Source organism: Dermacentor andersoni, chromosome 10 (genome assembly GCF_023375885.2).
Source record: "Dermacentor andersoni chromosome 10, qqDerAnde1_hic_scaffold, whole genome shotgun sequence".
Taxonomy (NCBI): Eukaryota; Metazoa; Arthropoda; class Arachnida; order Ixodida; family Ixodidae; genus Dermacentor; species Dermacentor andersoni.
The window spans coordinates 132,067,236-132,087,779 of NC_092823.1; the positions used below are offsets into that span (position 1 = coordinate 132,067,236).

Consider the following 20,544-nt stretch of genomic DNA (forward strand, 5'->3'; position numbering starts at 1 on the left):
CTTTGTAATTCTTGTCTGGTGTGTCCATTTATTTTTAATGACTTGTGAATTGTCTTCATTGCTTGTGAAATGAGAAGTCATTCTGTCATGTCTTATGCAGAGATGCTGGGCGCTTCAGCTTAACGTACGAGGCGTCAATGACGCGGCTGTTCCGGGAGGGCCGAACGGAGACTGTGCGGCCGGTGACGTGCGAGTCTCGAGCATGGGTGCTCGCCATGCAGGACCCGACAGCCACACTGCAGGAGAAACGGGAGAAGCTCGGCATTGCCTGCAAGCAGCACCAAAAAGGGTGCGGACCTGTCTTGCTTGGGTCACCTGAATACAATTTACTGCTGAAGTGCTGTTTTTGGGACCCTTGATGCATTGATCACACTGAAGTTGTTCGTGTGCTGTGTTTCCAGCTTAAAATAAATGACTGCTTTTCTTGAGCCCAGCAGTATTTTTGGGCTGGCACTTTTGATTGGGCTAGAAAAAAAAAGAAAACGAGGAAAGGGACAGAGGCAGGTGGTGTCTTTCACCCGGTTCCTGGTTTCCAAAAGCAGTGTGTGTATACACTTCATTCCATAATCGCCAAGTTACTTGAATGCGATGCAATTCTGAACTTTAGTAAAGAAGGAAAAAAAAAATAGAGCAGTCTAAAGGCATAATAATCATAATGGTCAGAGAGTGAACTTTAATGAAAAGTATGGCTCAGTGGCCTAAGCAGGGTGGCGGGTCAATGGTGGGAATCATAAAAAAATATCAAGAACAAAAAACAAACGAAACACTAGGCGTTCATAACCTGCCGGCCAAGCTGGCCTTGCACACAAACTCCCATAAAGAGCAAATAGTTCGCCGGGCATCGACCTGATGGGGTGGCGGGGTCCATGCTTCCAGTGAAGCAATGACGGGCCCTTTGTGTTTGTCTCTTACTATTGTGAGACCGTGGCATGCCCACAGTAGGTGCCTGACTGTCAGATGAGCACCAATGTCACACGTACTGCATGTCACTGGGGGCGACATCACGTTGGGCTCCGTCTCATCCTCCTCCTTGTTGTCCAGGCATTGTCTCTGATGACCTCGCGTCTTCCTTGACGCGGCATGCGCGCACCACTTAGCCAGGATGTCTTCTGTGAGTGCTGCGCCCGTCCTGGCTTTGTGCACTAGAACTTCCATGCCATGAGGAAGCCCCCTTGGGCAAAGGGTGAGCATTGTGTGGTACCTTCGCCTTCAGCTCCCGTTTTGCTTGCAGTTTGAGTCGCTCATGCCCCTCCTCTGGGTCCACGTGTACAGGAATGAGAGGGACTGGGCCCAGGGGAGACGAACGGGAAAAAAACTCGCTCGCTGCACTGTGGGTCGCACTTTTGCCGATGCTGCCCAAGTGCCCGGAACCCAGTCCACTTGTACGCCCATGCCATAATCCCGATGAAGGTATATGCATGCGACCTTAATATCATGTGCCCATGTGCCGACTCTAGGCGTCTGCATGAGAGCCTTTAGGGCATCCAAGGAGTTGGTGAATATTGTGAAATCTTTGCTTCTGTGGTCTTCTGTGCTTTTTTCCGCCTTGCCCATCAGCCTCTCTATGGCAAGTAGGATGGCCTGCAGTTCAAGCGACTTAATGGTAGCTTCTTGCTGGTGTTGGTGGATCCGACGACTGCCAGTGCCGCTTATGAGCATTTTCTTTCAAGTCGGCCCGTTCTGCGAGTTTTGCTCTATGGTCACTGTGGTGCTCTTTCGTTTGCCGGTGAGTGACAGGTTTCGTGACTCGAACCTGCACGTCGTCCCAAGGAGCGACAGCAGGAAGCGCTTCCACCTTGTGCGACGAATATAGTCTAAGAGCTGCTTTCCAGAGCACGTGTAACGGCGACGGCGGTCATGACCCTCCTTGCATTCTAAGATAATGTCCCTGAGTGGAGGAAGTCCCACGTACCAATGTAGGTCTTTCACTCGCACATGGCGAGGAAGGCCAGTGATCACTCGAAGACACTCCCGGTGCATCCTTTTGAACTTGTTGTATTGTGCTTTGGTGAGGTCAAAGCATACCACACCATAACAAGCCCTCGATGTAAGCACTGCCAATGTCAAAGTGTGAGCTGTATTGGTGCCAGCTCCTCCATGCCTCTCTGATATGCATTTCACGAGGTTTCACATCAGCTCCAGTTGTTTGAGCCAGGTACCCACCCCTCCATCCTCGTGAATTTTAATGCCGAGTATCTTCACGTGGCGTTCTGGAGCTCTTTTAAGTTTCTTGCCAGTTAGGTACAGCTTGACTTTTTCCTTTTCTTGCGCTGTGCCACCAGGTGGGATGTACTTCGTTTTCTCCGGAAACGGCTGCATGCCTGTTTCTTTCAAATAATCTGTCAATGTGTCGAGCGTATTCTGCATTGCCTTAGTGGCTATTTCTGTTGTCCTGAGAGGGCCACCATGTTCTGTCCACAATGTCACGTCGTCTGCATATATGGTGAATCGGATGCTGTGAACCTGTCGGAGACACACAGCCAGTCCTCGCTTGACTAGATTAAGCAGTGTAGGCGATAAAAATCACGCCCTGGGGAACGCCCACATTGTTTGTGAATGTCTTTGGATATGTGTTGCCACTATGTATCTGAGATGTTCGATGCTCCAGGAAGGATTTAACAAACTTAACAATTCATAACCCAGTGCGTGCTTCTTCAAGCACCGAGAATAGAGCTTCGTGTGTGACACAGTCAAATGCCTTCCATAGGGCTGCGTGGTCAAAATATGATGACTCTTTGAGAGCTACAGAAAGTTTACTGACAGAACTGCCCTTTGTATAGCCATGGTTCGCATTAGCCCTCTATCCTGGCTGCAGCAGCTGCATTTTGATGGGACAGAAAGCAAAAATGGCCATGTCCCGTGCATTGGGGGCTCATTAAAGATCTCCTGGTGGTCAAAATTAATCCAGAGTCTGCCATTATGGTGGCATGCCTCATAATCAAATCATTGTTTTGACATGTAAAACCCCAGAATTCGCATTAGCCTTCTAGTTATTTGTATGCATCAGCATTGCTTTATCTTCAAAGAGCGGAACTCAGCCATACCATGTTCAATGTGAAAGGTTATAACGTTTTTGTATGCACATTAAGGAATCTGCTTATTTGTTGGTTTTGGTTGTCCTAATAGCTCTCACATTGTCTTCAAACAGTACCTTGGTGGCAAGAACGGATAGAGTTGGCCTTGATGAAAACTTACAGGGGAAGCATAGGCCAGTTCACATCGCAGCACATTACATACCGGCAGTGCATGTTCTACAGCATGTCCTTGTCGAAAGAGCAGCTGTGGCATGTCAGGTGTAAATTTATCAACAACTATCAGAACCACCAAAATGCACCAAAGAAATTTATCCTGAATTTTTTTCCCCTTCCTACTTTCTACCTTCAAACAGCACAGCATAGGAGCCTGTATGTTGTCATCTAACTGAAGTAAGATACCATGAGTTCATTTATTTACTGAAGCTGTAATGTTTGTGCCACATATGAGCACCTTTTAAAAGTGTGATCAATGCCTGGTTGCAGGTACCAAGATGCTATGTGTGGCAAGGGCATTGACCGGCACCTGTTCTGCCTTTATGTGGTCTCCAAGTACCTGGAGGTTGACTCGCTGTTCCTTCGCGAGGTGCTCAGTGAGCCCTGGCGCCTGTCGACCAGCCAGACGCCTTACAACCAGACGAGCTTACTCGACCTAAGCAAGTTCCCCGACTTCATCTCAGCCGGCGGCGGTTTTGGCCCTGTTGCTGACGATGGCTATGGTGTCTCGTACCTAATTGCGGGAGAAGACCACCTCTTTTTCCATGTGTCCAGCAAGCGCTCCTCGCCAGAGACTGTAAGCATTGCACTGGGCGTACACGGGATCTTAATCCCCAAAGACCATGCTGTCTCTGTCTGGCTGCACAGGGGCTACACTGGGGTTGCGCTAGGGTGCACTGGTTAAATAGATTGACAGAAGCTGTGGGATAGTTAAGCTGTGAAGCCCATGGGCACTGAATGCCTTTAGACTAATGGTATAAAGTTGTGCTGAAAGTTATGTATACAGTGAAACATCACTATAACGAATTATCAGATCATCATCATCATCATCATCAGCCTGATTACGCCCACTGCAGGGCAAAGGCCTCTCCCATACTCCTCCAACTACCCCGGTCATGTACTAATTGTGGCCATGTTGATCCTCCAAACTTCCTAATCTCATCTGCCCACCTAACTTTCTGTCGCCCCCTGCTACGCTTCCCTTCCCTCGGAATCCAGTCGGTAACCCTTAATGACCATCGGTTATCTTCCCTCCTCATTACATGTCCTGCCCATGCCCATTTCTTTTTCTTGATTTCAACTAAGATGTCATTAACGCGCGTTTGTTCCCTCACCCAATCTGCTCTTTTCTTATCCCTTAACGTTACACCTATCATTCTTCTTTTCATAGCTCGTTGCGTCGTCCTCAATTTAAGTAGAACCCTTTTCGTAAGCCTCCAGGTTTCTGCCCCGTACGTGAGTACTGGTAAGACACAGCTGTTATACACTTTTCTCTTGAGGGATAATGGCAACCTGCTGTTCATGATCTGCGAATGCCTGCCAAACGCACCCCAGCCCATTCTTATTCTTCTGATTATTTCACTCTCATGATCGGGATCAGCAGTCACTAACTGTCCTAAGTAGATGTATTCTCTTACCACTTCCAGTGCCTCGCTACCTATCGTAAACTGCTGTTCCCTTCCAAGACTGTTAAACATTACTTTAGTTTTCTGCAGATTCATTTTTAGTCCCACCCTTCTGCTCTGCCTCTCCAGATCAGTGAGCATGCATTGCAGTTGGTCCCCTGAGTTACTAAGCAAAGCAATATCATCAGCGAAGCGCAAGTTACTAAGGTATTCTCCATTTACTCTTATCCCCAATTCTTCCCAATCCAGGTCTCTGAATACCTCCTGTAAACACGCTGTGAATAGCATTGGAGAGATCGTATCTCCCTGCCTGACGCCTTTCTTTATTGGGATTTTGTTGCTTTCTTTATGGAGGAGTACAGTGGCTGTGGAACCGCTATAGATATCTTTCAGTATTTTTACATACGGCTCGTCTACACCCTGATTCCGCAATGCCTCCATGACTGCTGAGGTTTCGACTGAATCAAACGCTTTCTCGTAATCAATGAAAGCTATATATAAATTATCAGATATGAGGCAGTAAATCTAAAACATTTCCCACCTTTATCAGTATGTGACAAATATATGGGGATAACTAATAAAGGGCGTAACAAAGGTATTTTTTGGTTGGGTGCAGCTTCATTTAACATGGGCTGACCTTGTGACAGTCTTTCTGGACAGAAAAGACAAAACACGTTACAGACAAAGTGTTTTCTTGTAATACAATTCTCTCACAGTTACTGCTTATAAGCCGCTCCCAAAGTTTCTAATCCCGCAACCTTACAGTGTGCGAGAGACAAGTAGAACAGGGCTTGAATAAGGTGTCTTAAGCGGGCAAACAAAAACGAGTTCAAAGTTAACCCCCTCAAAAGTTCTGTTCTCTTCACAAGGAAGAAAGGGTCGTTGCAGATCCCACTATCGAAATGTATGGGCAATAAATATCTGTGAACAAAGACCACAAGTTTTTAGGCATTGTACTTGATGCTAAACTTCCTTTTATTCCACACATAAAATATCTCAAGGCGAAATGCCTAAAAGCAATGAACCTACTGAAAATTTTCTCACACAGTCATCTTCCTGTATCAAACAGCATCTTCCTGTCACATGCAGTGACGGGAAGTGTTTAATGAACCCTTACAAAAGCCTAATTTGATCACCATTGGATTATGGTGCTGTGGTATATTACTCTGCCGCTCCGAGCGCGCTAGAGATGCTAGATCCCATCCACCATCTATGTATCCACCTGGCCACTGACGCTTTCAGAACAAGCCTTATTGAAAGTTTGTATTTAGAATCAAATGAGTGGTCACTCCATCTGCAGAGAACATACAACAGCTTCACATATTTTCTCAAAGTGTACTCTAATCATAAACATCCGTGTTCTAAAACCGTTAACGATTTGACATGTGCTACACTTTTTCATAATTGACTCCCTGTGAGACAGCCTTTGTCACTGCATATGAGGGAACTTAGAAAAAAAAAATGCTGTGCTTGCAGACGGTTAAACCAAGTTTGTTGAGCAATAGCACGGTTTTTCTTGCTTTGGGAAAGCGACACAGACGCTGCTAGGCACCGTCAGCAACTACCGCATCTACAATTCGAAAGCACAGTGCATACGAAGCTACCAGCACTCTGTGCACTCTGTGCACTTTGTACACATCGGAGATCACTTTGAAGATGAGGGCCACTCTACCGCACACTTTGTCCACATCGCAGATCACTTTCAAGATATGGGCGCCCACACAGCATACGCAGCAGCCACTGGTGGTGGCAGGCTAAGTCGTAGTTTGACTTTTGCAGAGCTTGAAGGTCAGATTTACAAAACCAGGCATTTCTTGGGTTTGTACCTGGAGTAGTAGAGAGCTTTAAAATGGATGTCCCACAACTGGGACATCTCCTAATGCCTCCAGCTAAGCTGTTACTGCCTTGGGAGTGGCGGGTGATAGAATCTGATACTATATCTTTTGTAGAAGTTACAAAGCATGCTCCAGAGCTTGAAATCCGAATGCATTCCCTTGAACTTCAATCGAAGTACACTTGCTCTGAATTCTACACTGGCTGGCATATCTTACCTGGCTGTTGGCCCTTCCTCCTCTGAATCTGATGTATTGAACACCTAAGCAAGTATTTTTACTGCAGAAGTCTATGCAGTATTGTCTGCGGTGAAACATATAAAGAAATTAAAACTAGAAAAGGCAGTAATGTTCACAGGCTCGCTAAGCATTGCCTTTACAAAAGCACAGACATCTTGTTATTGAGCTTCACTCACTCTTCTGCAACATTTATTCATCTCATAGACATGTGATAATATGCTGGATTCCTGGGCATAGAGGAATTGAGGGTAATGTGCTTGCCAATGAAATTGCCACATTAATAGCATCACAAGGTATTATTATTACCACTGCTGCCCTACCACAGATCTGAAGCCCTCCCTACAAAAGAAACTGCAAAGCCAGTGGCAACGCTTGTGGGATGCTGAAACGAACCGTAACCTTCACGTGATTAAGCCACAGTTAAGTTGCTGGCCCTTTGCAATGAAAATACGGCGAAATGATATCCTAATCTGTTGACTCAGGATAGGACACACGTATGGTATTCACAATTTCCTGCTTACTGGTGATGAGCCACCAACCTATGGTAGATGTGAGAGGTTGGCAGTCCTCCATGTCCTCCTGGAGTGTTGGGAAGCAGAAGCTGAGAGAAAAACACTTTTCTCTAGCATATCGCCAGCACATTCCTCTCCATCCTGTAATGTGACTTGGTGCAGAATCATTTTTTTACACCAAAGCAGTTCTAGGATTTCTGAATGATGTTGTTTTGCATGTTGTTAGTCCAAGAAATTCATAGCACATCCTCTCACCAGAGGATGCTGCTGCGATATGTGTTTTGTATAGCACATGCCTCCAAATCTTTGTGTCTCAAGGGTTCTGTTAAGGCAGTAGTGCTCCTCTGACATAGTAGATCATATCATTCTTCCACAAGGTCTCTTTTATGCTAATACACTTCATTAATCACTGCCACTATCTTATTACAAAGACATTTCATGCACTTCACAGCGACTATTTTTCAAGGCCTCTTTACAGCCACGTCACATCTAACTCTCGTAATTCATTGCTACATTTCGAACTCATTTACCACCAGCCTGGTACCCTTTGGCCATACTTGCCCCTCGCACCCTAAAATACCACATATCGTCATTGTTATAAACCGCTTGTGTAGGTTTGCTAACTTCCTCTCATGCTATGTGGGGGCAGGAGAGAGAGAGAGAGAGAGAGAGAGAGAGAGAGAGAGAGAGAGAGAGAGAGAGAGAGAAATGAAAGGCATGGAGTTGGTGCTATGGGGCTTGCTCCAATGTAACAGGTGGAATCACATCACAGTGACTCTGAACATGTATGGCACCCAGATTGCTGGTGTGTTGCTTGATAATAAGAGCCATTTAATGGACAGCAAAGCTATCATTGTTGAATCTGTGTTGCTGTCACAGAGAGCCATGATACTGACTGTTTTTTGTTGAATTCAAAGCACCACATTCGCTGCTACTGTTTTTCCAGATCATTATGTAGCATATCAGAACACTGTGTCAATGTCTTGACATGGGTGCAACCAAGCATGTTACATGGTGCAGGTTGTTTCACAAAAAATGTGTGCGTGACTAATATCTAGGCTGTGCATATAATTACTGTGTTCTCTCTATTGTGTGCATGGAGATGTATCATGGGTTTGACAGCTTCTTTGATGCATCTGATAACTTGTCACTTAAACGAGCAGTCAAAACACTACATTGCGTGAATTGAAGCTGACAGTCAGTGCTTGGTCTGTACCCATTGCTAGCATTGAAGACTTCTTTGTTTGAATTTTATGTTTCCTTTGAATGGGGCAGTGGGGAGGGGGTTTCCTGTACCACTGTGCATCATGATGTTGGTGCAGGATTTGTGATTGTAAAGAGAAACAGCCATGATTTCTTCTGTATGTAACAAGCAGGGTGGTTTTCACTTATTCAACATGTCACCTCAACTGTACTCCCTGTATGCAATGTGTGAGAGCTCACTGTCCACACATATATCTATTCAGGCTGATGCTGCCATTGCAGTTGCAGTTTATGCAGCAACATGGGGCACAACTTTTTTTGTGCTGTATGAAATGCTGCCCATTTCTAACTATTTGGTTCCAGCTCCGTGAAGTGAGTACATGACACAGCTCTCCAATTCATTGCACATGCCACAGCGCATGAAGGAGCAGCATAAACATGTGGGAAATAACTGAGTAGTTCTGAAGTGCATTCCGGTGTCGTCAGCACCTAGGCTCTGTGACCTGGGTATGAGGCAAATTTCCGATTGAGATCAGCGTCTTTTCTTTGGATTCCAAACTGCTCTGATTAGATTCTCTGTGACTTTCCACTGGACTTCAAGTGAGTTCAGTTGAATTGTGGTTTCCATCTTCAACAGTGGGAGACTCACGACATCGGGCAAAGAAGCATATTTCTTCACAAATACCTGAGAAGTATCATAGCAGCGGGGGTTGTCTGTGACGTAGGCAGCTGCCACTGTGTATTTTACAAGGTGCCTTTGCCTGCAGTGAGTAAGAAGAATAAAAGGGGTACCAAAACCTCTTTTCTTTTTTTTGACAGTCACAATTACAGCGAGATGAAGCCACCAGACAATGAAGGCACATAAGCATATATACTGTGCCAAGAAAGGTTTTGGAAGAGGCTGCCCCCCCCGAGTTTTACACTGGTGTCTTCGTTTTGCTTACGTTGCAGGACTCACTCCGGTTTGCCAACCACATCGAGCAGTCACTCAAGGACATGAAAGCCCTTTTTGACTGAAGGCGTGTACACACTGCACAGGAGCCAGCCAAGCCCAGTGGGGAGGGCCGTGTTCATCTCCGAGTGTGGCCTACAACCCTATTTTCCCTCCAGCCCTATCAATGCAACTGCGGCAGACGCTTGTTAGTCCGCAGCAACCCTTTTTAACTCGCGAGTTTTACTAAAAAAAAAGTTGCCTGCAAGTGGCATAACAACAGACTGATGGCCAAGCTACTGTGAGCCAAGAGAGTTTTAAGATGTGCACTTGCAATGTGCAGCTGGTTGTGAGGAGTGTGCGATGTGAGAGAGTGCAGTGAATAGGCATGTGTGGATCTCACTGCCAACAAGTTTTATTTTCGCCTCCCACCCGTCTTCAAAGAGATGCCTCCCAGCGAGCAGTTGCAATGAACTGGGGTGGGAGGGCACAAGTCTTGCAACATCTGGGGTAGAGAGCAGCAGTATATTGTTGGTGTGTTGTGGCACACGTGTGCTTTCAGAGCAGTGTTTTTATTTACATGTGGGGACTATGTTTTGTTGTAAGACCATGGGGTACAAAATAAAGCAATGCAGAGCTAACGTGTGTCAAGATTCTTTGCATGCTGCATCCGCCATGTGTGGAGCGCATAGAAGTTCTTTTTTTTTTCTGCTGCCTCACGTGTGCTTTACATTGTAGCTAGATTTCATGATTTCTGCATACTCTGTAGCTAAGGCATTGTGAGAAAAATGGACAGCCACGGTAAGTGTTCATCAAATGCAGATGTCAAATACATCGCATTATAGTATCTAAAATTCTGAAACGCACGCATGGCTTGAAGGTTCAGACGAGGCTGAACAGATCGAACGTGCATTGAAATCCAGAAGCACATGATCTCTTTACTACGTGCAAACCACAGATGCAAGCCCTGCAAACCCTCAGCGGGAAAACTAAGACATGGCGCTAGGCTCGCCATTTTGTTCCATAGGTTGTCCGTTCTCTGGCGCAGTCTGTGGTTCTTGTTTTCAGTGTTGGCTTAGCTTTAAATTTGGAACAGCTGGCCTTATTTCCCTGGGCTGTCTCCGCAGCGGTTCATTTCGGCTCGTTTTCCCGTGTCTTCCGTCGGCTGCGCATTTACTGGAGCCGTCAAACTGCAACGCTCAAATATTGGCCTGCAAAAGTTGAGTATTAGGTCACGTGGCTGTTGTCGACTGCTTGTCGGACCCCCACCTCCCTCCAGCCACTCTAGTTGTTCTTAGCGCCAAAATCTGTGCATCGTGACGGCGCGGGAACAAGGTGTGATTAGTTCGACCCCTGAAGTAGGGACGCTCAGCCATTGCCGTGGTTGCCACTGTCCCTGTGATACCCGAGCGCAAATAAGATACTCAAAGCGGGTAAGTGGAGTTAAGTTACGTAATTACCATCATGATAGTGCACGCCCACTCTTATCGTTGTGGGCGCTTTATCGCACGCTTGGTTATCTAGTTTCTTCGACGACGCGCGGAGGACACTGCTCGCGTCATATCGGGAGGCTTCGATCTACACTCGAAACGGGCGCCGTGGGCGCCGGAGGATAAACCAACGTCGCGTGCCTGCTGCTTGAAAGCCGGCCGGAAGTTGTTGCTGTGGTTGCGATGCGCAGCTAGGGTCTTGAGAACCGGTAGTTTCTGTTCTGCTGTTTTCCGTTGGTGCGCTCTTGACATGTCAACAGAACGATCACGTTGTGGAAGGCCGAACTAGTGTAATCTGCGCGTTAAACTCACGGGACTATGCGTCACCGAGCCGCGGGCGATAAGGTTTAATCCTGCACGCGTTTGAGTGCCCGAGTAATACCGTGCCCGCACGTGCGCAACGTCGTGATATGCGCGATTTCATGCGTGAAAACGGATCGACCACCTGTGGAGTGATGCTGCCAGACGCGCGTTTGTTCTCCCTCGTATTGTGAGTGCTGCTCTTTGCGCAGTGGCATGTCCAGAAACGAGGACGATGAGCCAAATGCAGGAGAGGAAAGTGAGCCGGGAATTGAAAGAGGCGTGGCACAGATTCATCGCCGCGCCGAGCCGGAGTCGAGAGGTAAAGGCATCCAGTGCTAATTGCATTTGTTATGCAGCCCGCAGTCTCGCTTGCATGCTCGCTACGCTGCGTGATTGTTGTGCGGGTGGAAAGCCGCTGAAAACAACACATCGGTCTCATGGGATTAGACTTATGCATGCATTGCTTGCAGTTTTATATGCCCAGTCGCTCCTTGGGAGTTCAGAAAGCTTCGCTACTTTTGCAAACGCAATTACAAATTGATTACAGCACACGCAGTTGATCGTAGCGTTATATAATAACTCACGTGATTGCAGCCATATTCACTAGCTGTCAGTTTCAGGTTCCCCATTCACAGCTGTAAAGCGAGGACTGTCGATCATCATTCTCGCAATCGGGCTGAAAGAAAAAAAAAAAAGAAACTATATTTTACAGCACATATATTTACCTCGCAAAATACCGCTGGCAGGACGTGAATATTAAAAAGTTCTGCTTCTATATTGATTGCAGGTATGAGTCATCCTTTCGGTGGTTCACTCGCTGCTTCTACTTCTGATAGTGTTTTGCACTATGCATTGCACTATAATAATATGCAATCGCTGTACTTCTCACATGAACACATTGAGTGCATAAAGTGCAAAACTACTAATGCCAATATTATTTGCTCTTTTGTATGCAAATTTATTCAATATATTTACATTGTAGTGTGAATGCATATACTTACATTGCTATGTAACTGTGTTTCACAGGACAGCCCTTCCAAACCAAATAGTGTGCTTAAGCATATGCAAAATGCCACGGGAATTGTGGTGCCACGTGACATATGTACGACATATAACATTTCAGTCTTTAATGTGTGCACAGTACTAGCAAAAACTCTTCTCTTAATTGTATACGTAGCACACCCTAATCAGTTTGGTTCCTTTAAGAAATACACGTACAATGTGCGAGAAAATGTTGGGCCATTACCTGAACCTAGACCCACGTTCATATAGTACAAGCAAGAAACATTGAACTCATGGAGCATAAGAGATATGGCAAAGAATTTTCTCATAACGTACAACAAGAATGCTTGAACTGCCAAATGTGCAGCCCGTTTAATATAGTGTAACAAAAGGACATTGTGCAAAAGTATGTGAAATAATTATGGACATGTGAATAGAATAAACACAGCCTTCCATGACATCATTATGAGGCCACCATGTTAATTGCTGTATAGATATGGCAAATAATTTTTTCATAGAGTACAACAAGAATGCTTGAACTGCCAAAAATGCAGCCCGTTTAGTATAGTGTAACAAAAGGACAGTGTGCAAAAGTATGTGAAATAATTATGGACATGTGAATAGAATAAACACTGCCTTCCATGACATCATTATGAGGCCTCATGTTAATTGCTGTTGTGAATGGTTGTACCAACTTGCTTTTCATACGTACTCACACTGTAATGCAGATGTATCATCAGCACCAATGCAACAACTTTGTTAGACATCACCTTTGGAAAATAAGTTGCACACAGAATATACACCCATTCAACCTAATTAAGTCTTGCATATAGGTGTACCCATTGAAATAGTTTGTTCATCCTAATTGACCTCTGTGACAGTGATTTCACTGCATGATCATAGATCTTTTACATGAATGCAAAGGTCACTGCTTGACGTGCCTATATGACAGCCTGAGAACCCTCCAATATATGTGCAACTGAACCATTCACTTTACCACCCACATCGTTACAACTGCATCTCCGTTCCTTGACTATACCTCTCACTCCCACTTCATTCTGGCACTTGAAAAAATACATAGTCTGTATGCAATACTTCCAAGACATGCTTTGTTCCCTGTACAGCAAAAGCACCTCCACCATGATGACATACCCCGTTGAGATAAAAAATCACATGCAGTGTACAATCTTCTTGAGTCATTTTCTACAGTTTACCTGCACTGTGTTATGAGATGTGCTGTCCTTCCAGTGCCACTTTTTATGCTGAGAAAAGGTGCAGCAGTTGCAAGTTACTGCTGCACCGAATTTTTGCATCAACTTCTTCACCAAGGAGGCCATGGAACGAATTTCTACTGTGCAAATGAGAGGCTGACCTCAGTGTTCTACAAATATTTTTAACGGTTTTAAATGTTGTAACATAACTGTCAGCCCTGCACTCACAAGTGCATCAGCTGAGTGAAACGGGTTGAAAACATTATCAAAACTTGAAATCAATTACTGTATCTCTTTTTGATTTCAGGAGCTTTATTGCATATTGCCACCTAGTGTTTGTGGGAAAAGCACGCATAGAAGACGAAAGAGTAGATGATCGGACTGAATAGTTCTGAGTTAAACGAAACCAGCTTGTCATCTTGTTTCCCTTATCGTCGAACCGTGTGACAATTTGTTTAGTTGAAGACTGAAGTAGGCGCAAAGATGTGATAATTTTTTTTTTGAAAGTTAGTGACACATGCAATATTTGTCTGTCACGTGATCTTTATCTTGCTTGTCTGTCATTCTCATTGTATACTTTACAGTTGCAGAGTCAATTGCTTGACACTTTCCTGGTGAAGCTAATTGTCGAGTACCGGGATGTGCCAAGCTCTGTGCAACTCACGTAAGCCATTTCATTATTGTTGCAACGTGTGTTATCTTGCATATGTTTGTCATATATATTTCTTAGATCTAATATTGGTGAAAATATCTGATAGTTTGTCCTATCCGTGTTCATTATTTTGACTGTATAATTTAATGGATCAGTTAATCTGTCAATCAATCAATTTGATGTACAGCTTTCTTTTAACCCGCACTACAGTACATTGAAAACGGGAATAGCTGATATTCTAGTTCACACTAAGAGGGTAAAAATTGAGCTGGGCAGGCTGTGTAATGTGTAGAACAGATAACTGATGGTCTGTTAGCTACAGAACTGAGGACGGTAGAGAATTAAGTGGTGTTATGAAGTGAGAAAATTTTCAGGCATAACATGGGGTCAGCTGGCACATGATAGGGATGATTGGAGATCACTTGGAGAGGTCTTTGTCCTGTAGCAGACATAAATAGGCTGACGATGACAGTGTTGACGACGATGACAGGACATACTGTTTCTCCCTCAGGGAGTGGGTCACTGCAGGCAATGTACTGGCTCACCAACTCATGCTTGAAGTGCACGAAGCCTGCAGCGGTGATGACCCCGCACCATGCCGTGAATTCCTGCTCGCTGGGCGTGGCTGGAAGCTTCTGTGGGCCCTGGTTCGCATTGGCTCCCAGGTAATGACAGTAATCAGTGACACACCTTCAGTGCCTCATTGCTCATGGAACATGGAACCGACAGCTTCGTGGCTCAGGGCAGCACAATGGACAAAGAAAACGAGACAGCAAACACGGTGCTGAACTAGCGACTGCAAGTTTATTGTGAAAAAGAAAAATATATATATACACTGAGTGCCTTCACAGAATTCTTAGCCAAATAATCAAGAGCAAAAAATGTCAGAACATGCTTGTGAGGTTTCAGTTATGCTCTTTGGACAAGGTAGTGGCAACGCAATAGTGGAAGCAAAAAAAAAAAAAAAAGGGGGGGGGGGGCATTTATTGCACTTTTTGCATACCAATGCCAGCTAGCCGAAACGCAACGATGAAAGCTGACAATAGGCGCTGATGAATCAGCTATATATAGTTGACAACACTGTCTTCTTTCATTGTTTGTCATCTTGCTTTCTTTGTCTTCAACCCTTGCGCTGCCCCCAACCATGAATCTCAACCAACTTGCCCAATTCTCTGCTCTTCATGACAGCTTCACTTGCTGCAACTGTAGGTCTGGCTTCGTGGTGGCATCGTCTCTCTTCTTTTTTTTCTCTGCAGTCCCTGCCCTGCTGCAAGGAATTATCCAGGGTTGCAATATCCCTCTTGTCATTCTTCTCCAAGTTGGAAGAGCCATGGTCTCAAGGTACTGTGCAGCCATTGGGTTTTTGACACAGTCAAGTTTCATTATAATGAAGTCAGGTCTAATATGAAAATACCTTCTTTATTTTCAATATTTGTCATAAGCTTAGGTGCTGATAACAATGAAAAAATAAATTCAGAAATATTAAATTTACTTTGTAACATCTCATTATTCATTATATCTATGTTTCTTATATTGAGGTTCGCCTGTATTGCTGTCATGGTCGACGTCCTGTTTGTAATGGTTGACTGAGCTGATGTAAAGGTCAGACCAATTTTTATTGCCCTGATGTCCCCTGCCTCTTCATCCAGGAAAAAATAAGTTCTAGAAAAAAAAAATCTTGTGGCATTTTAAATCTGTGCTGAATTTAAGCACCCTCTTCCTCTTAGCTGGCATTACGAACATGAAATAAGCGAAATTAGGGGTAGGGGTGCTTCTAAAGCTAAATGTATGGTGTTTATGTGATCATTCTTGATCACCCAAATCAACTGCCATTGCCTTGCTTAGCCAGCGTCGCAATGTTGCTTTTTTGCTTATTGATAATTCTATGCTCAAGTGGTACATGTTTTATAGTACAGGCAGTGTAGCTGTGTTACTGTTTTGTTGGACCATTCTGCTTCTTTTCTTTATTTAGTAAAAATTGTCACCACAATTACGGCAGCATCCTTTAATGGTTGATAATGCTGTAGCTTAGTGTTCGTCCTCATGTGTGAAACTTTGCCTTGGGTGTCAGTTATTCCCAGTGATACAAAATTGAAAATATTTTATAATTTAAAGAATATTTTTATGATCTAAGAGCCTAATTAGTTCCTATGCTTTAAGCTTTTCTAGTTCATGTGATGTACTTATTTCTGCCATTCTTTATTACCCACCCTTCATGTAAAGTCCAGATAAAGGACTGTTGAGGCATTAGCAAATGAATGAATGAATGAATGAAAAAAAAAGGCAGAGTGTAGATTGGCGGGTTGTTGTATCGTTGGTCATAAGTGCTTACACTTCTTTTCCCTGAAGGAACCTTCGAATGGGAATTTGAAGAGAAGGAGCTTATGGCTTGCTCTGTCACCACGACAAGTCCCGCCAAGGCCAGCCTGAAACATCGCCGATGTCGGCAGAAGCCCCGCTTGGACTCTTCGTCAGACAGTTCCGACTCAACAGACTCGGACCATATGGAAGTGCCTTCACCTCTGCTGCGAACATCTACAGCCCTGTTTCTATCGAACAAAGATCCATTGGAATCTGCCAGTGAGGGATGGGAGGACCGTCTGTACTTGCGTCGGAGCGCACCGCTTGAAGACACGCTCACCGACGAGGAGGCTAAGATTGTTGGTGCGCGTGTTGCTCCATCATTTCTGCTGAACTGTCTCGTCACTCTTTTGACCCAGTCTTGTCGGGGGGCAGTTCACAAGGGCGATCGCTGGCAAGCCATTGCAACTTCCATATCGGGCCTCTGTCTCCCCGGTGCACTGGAGCTCTTCAACAGTCTTTCCTATTCGCCTCCAGCTGGCTCACAGCTGAAGCAGCTGCTTGGGCAGCCCACTTCCAAATCTCTTCAACAAAAGGTCCTGCGCCTCATCGTCACCGCAACATCACAGCTTCTTCGCGCTGGCTGTGGCTACTCGCATCAGTCCATTCGCAAGTACCGTGTCCTCCTGACTCTTCTTGACACCTGCCAGCCTGCGTTGGATGCTGGGGACTCACAGTCTGTGGTGGAAAGCATGTGTGCCGCACTGCTATTCATCCGCGATGCGGTTCGTGCTTTTCCTTTCTCGGAGGGCAGCTTGAACTGGATTGTGGAAGCCGTGCACAGGCTCTGCACTCACAACAGCCTGCAGGTCACTCTGTGCGCCTCCGATCGTTCATCCTGCACCATCATCGGAGAGCTCCTTGCTGACATCATCTTGTCGCTGAAGCGTGCTAAGAGTGCGCGAAGACAGGGCGTTGCATTTCATCATCACGACATGCTTCTGGGGACGCAGCTCAGGCATAGCATGTCTGAACCTTTGTCAGGATGTTGCATTGCGTCCCTGTGCATCGTCCTTCTCAATGCACCGTTCCTGTCTACGCAAGCCTTGTTGCGCTGTGGCGTCTGCTGCTGCATGGCGCTCGACGAAGTCTTTGTGCCACTGCTTCGGGACTTTGGCTCGCAGTCCGCAGAAGACAAACACCAGATCTTACAGCTGCTCCAAAAGTACCTCTGCGCGCAGATGGGCCTCTTCTCACAAGCATGCTTCAGCTGTCGGGAACGCCAGGACAGGGGAGAAAACATGTGCATGGCATATTCCTCGCTGCTCAGTCACGGGGACACGGAAACACAGACCCTGGTTGGCCGGCATTTGCTCGCCATGATGGAAGCGGCGCGGCCACCATTTCGTGACCTGATCTGCACCCAAGTGGCCTTGCCTTGTTTCCTAGAGTTTGACTTTGCAAATGCAACCAGTGCAGAACCAGAACTGAACCCACTGTGGTTCTCGGTGTCCGCTTTTTCGCTTTTAGGGGCTGACGCTTCCATGGCATTTCCTGCCAAAAGTGTGCAGATGAAACGTTTGTACAAACTGCTCTCGCCTTCGGTTGCCCCTATTTACAGGCATGCTGCTTTGGTTCTGATAGAAACCCTCATTCTTGCCTACGTGAACAGCATCAAGACAGATGAAGAAGGGGCAGAAGAGAGTGGCAGTACTGAAAATAGCCTGATGCAGTCTACCAGTGACACGGAGTCCAATGCGCTGTCAACCTTCACGCAGTTTCTGGCTGCCGAGACGAAGGAATTTATGCGTAAGGTGAGGCCTCTTCTGACGATGCAGTCCATGGAGTCCCTGAGCGAGTCTGCCACTGAGGAGGCCTTGGACGTGGACTCGACCTCCACCCAGGAGGCGGAACTGTCGACACTAGCTGAGCTCTGGCTTTCCTGTCGCCGTGTGGCACAGTGCAGTGCCGTGCGATCTCATCTGAGGATAGGCAACTGCTGCGCAGAGGCGTATCGGTTCCTGCTCTGGCTCACCGATGAGACGGTGCGACCTGATCCATGCTGCCGGAAAGTGTTTCCAGCACTTGAGACTATGCTCGCATTGCTTCTTCAGTTGTGTCCAGTGCGACTGTGGTACCAGTCCGAGGTTAGTTGTGCATTGATACTTCCTTTGTTTAAAATACTTTTGTGCGATTGTTCCTCTGATTGCGGACCTGTGCTTTCTTCCACTGGCCTGTTGCATTGATTGTACTGGTTCATGGCATTAGTTTGAGCATATTACACTTTGAGGCATTCTTTTTTTGCATGTGTACATTATAGCTTTTCTGAATAGTGCAAGGATGCAGGAGTGTTGCTAATGCAGGCCTAACCCTCTTTATTTTTCTAATGGGCCTTTGAAATCTCTCAGATACCTGAGATGGCATAGTCTTGCATCTTTAATCCTGATCTCACCACAAAATGGCTTCAGAGTGCATGAAGGTGGACGAGTTGGTTTGAGATTAACATTCTAAACGTCGCACATATGACATAACAGTAGCACCACTTGAGATGGTAGCCAAAATGCCCTTATTCTGGCATTTTAATTATTGCATTCTAAAGACAGTGCATATGACAGGCCAGCAAGAATGAAGGCAGACAAAATGGCACGTTTGTTGTCTCCCTTACCTTTTTCAGTTCTCCTGTTAGTTGTGCTGTCGTTAGAATAAAGAGTGGCTTTGCACCTAAAGGAGATGCAGTCTGCTGGCAAGTGCGCTTCTATCTTACCTTGAACTGCTAACTCATGCCCATTATGCTGTATTCTAAGTTTGATCTGTCATCTTCCCGAATGTTGTACTCCTTTTTCTTTTCTCTTAACCTGCTGCTCCATTTACACTGCTTGCATATTTTACCATTCATGGTATTGTATGCATGTGCAGTCACTTTGCAGCTAGTCTCAAGGGCCCCAATTGTGGGGTCTCACACATGCTTTTGGGACGAAGGAATGGCAAACAGTAATGCAAACAGTCGCAAGGGATTTTATTGCACCTTTCATACACTAATGCCTGCTAGCTGAATTACTACCCATAAGAACATGCCGATGGGCGTGCGACAAATCGAGGACGTCAGACTCATCGCGACCGGATAGTGAGCAAATATGTTTGCCCTCATGCTGGACACGAACGCATAATTGTTTGCGTGTACGGTTACACGAATGGTGGCACGTTCGAATGATCGTGTTCGTCTGTTCCAGTGTCCTGCTCCTAAGGCTTTTGCAGGACGGTCCCGTGAACAGTGGGCAATTGCACGAAAAGTCCATGCAGCTTAGCGACCCCAAGCCAAAGAGGACTGGCCTACCCCTTTTTGCGCCCTAGTAACCCCTCCGTTAGGTTGCATTAGCAGGGCAACGCTCGTGCCATCTCTCGCAATATGCTGCAACTACATTGACTGCCGCTGGCACTTAGCTACACGGAGAAGCGTGATTACAGGAGATGCGAGAGCCATGTGGGGAAAACAACAACAGGGGAAGCGTGAGAGTCGAGCGTCCTCACACAATGTATTTGGCACGTGCTCAGTGAGTGGTGGAATGGAAAATAATAGGAACGGCATTGAGATCTGGGCAGGCATCAGCGTAGACTAGAGATCACACATCACTAGATGACATTTTGGTTGAGATTAAGAGAATAAATGGAGCTGGTTAGGTCACATAGATTAGGTAACTGGTGCTGTACTTAAGAGATTTGATGCTGTCGGAATGGAAACACACTCGAAGGAAGCAAAGTGATTGAAGAAACAAGGGCACTATGAAGTTTGTGGGCATAAGCTGGGTAAATTAAGAGCTCTCAGAGAGGCCTGAGGATAGGCAACTGTATCAAGGCAACTGCATTATAATTGGGATAATAATGATGTTCTTTGAACAGGGCTAGCATATATTGAGGTATGAGGCTGTCTGGGAGTTTGGAACATAGTATATTGGAAAATTTAATAAATGTCAAATTTCGAACTAGTCTATAACCTGTCTAGACTTATGCTGTTTTCATCTCTTTCGAGGTGTGTTTGTTTTTGATTTCCCTTACCGAATTTTTCACTTTTCTTCTGGATCTGTGTCATAGGCTTTGTAAGTTCTTGTTATCTGCATGTCACAGTGTCTTGAAAATGTCTTATTCTCTTCGTCCATACTTAACAGCTTATCACCTAACTAGGCTGCCATCTTCACCTCACCTCATCATAGCATCC

At 45.6% G+C, this 20,544-nt stretch overlaps 2 protein-coding genes across 10 annotated transcripts in view; both read left to right on the top strand.

Annotated features, from left to right (window-relative positions):
• whd (carnitine O-palmitoyltransferase whd) overlaps nucleotides 1–10,013 on the top strand; it is a 43,474-nt gene extending 33,461 nt beyond the window's left edge. For 4 of the 6 annotated variants that reach the window (XM_055078207.2, XM_050192781.3, XM_050192780.3 and 1 more), the window contains exons 9-11: nucleotides 101–289; nucleotides 3,519–3,825; nucleotides 9,393–10,013. In XM_055078207.2, the coding sequence (XP_054934182.2) occupies nucleotides 101–289; nucleotides 3,519–3,825; nucleotides 9,393–9,458 (562 nt within the window). In that variant the 3' untranslated portion in view covers nucleotides 9,459–10,013. Of the gene's footprint in view, nucleotides 1–100; nucleotides 290–1,041; nucleotides 1,411–3,388; nucleotides 3,426–3,518; nucleotides 3,826–9,392 lie in introns of those variants that run through there. The other 2 variants (XR_011890682.1, XR_011890681.1) reach the window with 2 other exon arrangements.
• Nucleotides 10,014–10,338: 325 nt separating this feature from the next.
• mv (lysosomal-trafficking regulator mauve) overlaps nucleotides 10,339–20,544 on the top strand; it is a 109,461-nt gene continuing 99,255 nt past the window's right edge. For 3 of the 4 annotated variants that reach the window (XM_055078202.2, XM_050192782.3, XM_055078204.2), the window contains exons 1-5: nucleotides 10,975–11,484; nucleotides 13,963–14,042; nucleotides 14,542–14,695; nucleotides 15,287–15,371; nucleotides 16,380–18,478. In XM_055078202.2, the coding sequence (XP_054934177.1) occupies nucleotides 11,398–11,484; nucleotides 13,963–14,042; nucleotides 14,542–14,695; nucleotides 15,287–15,371; nucleotides 16,380–18,478 (2,505 nt within the window). In that variant the 5' untranslated portion in view covers nucleotides 10,975–11,397. Of the gene's footprint in view, nucleotides 10,806–10,974; nucleotides 11,485–13,962; nucleotides 14,043–14,541; nucleotides 14,696–15,286; nucleotides 15,372–16,379; nucleotides 18,479–20,544 lie in introns of those variants that run through there. The other variant, XM_055078203.2, reaches the window with a different exon arrangement.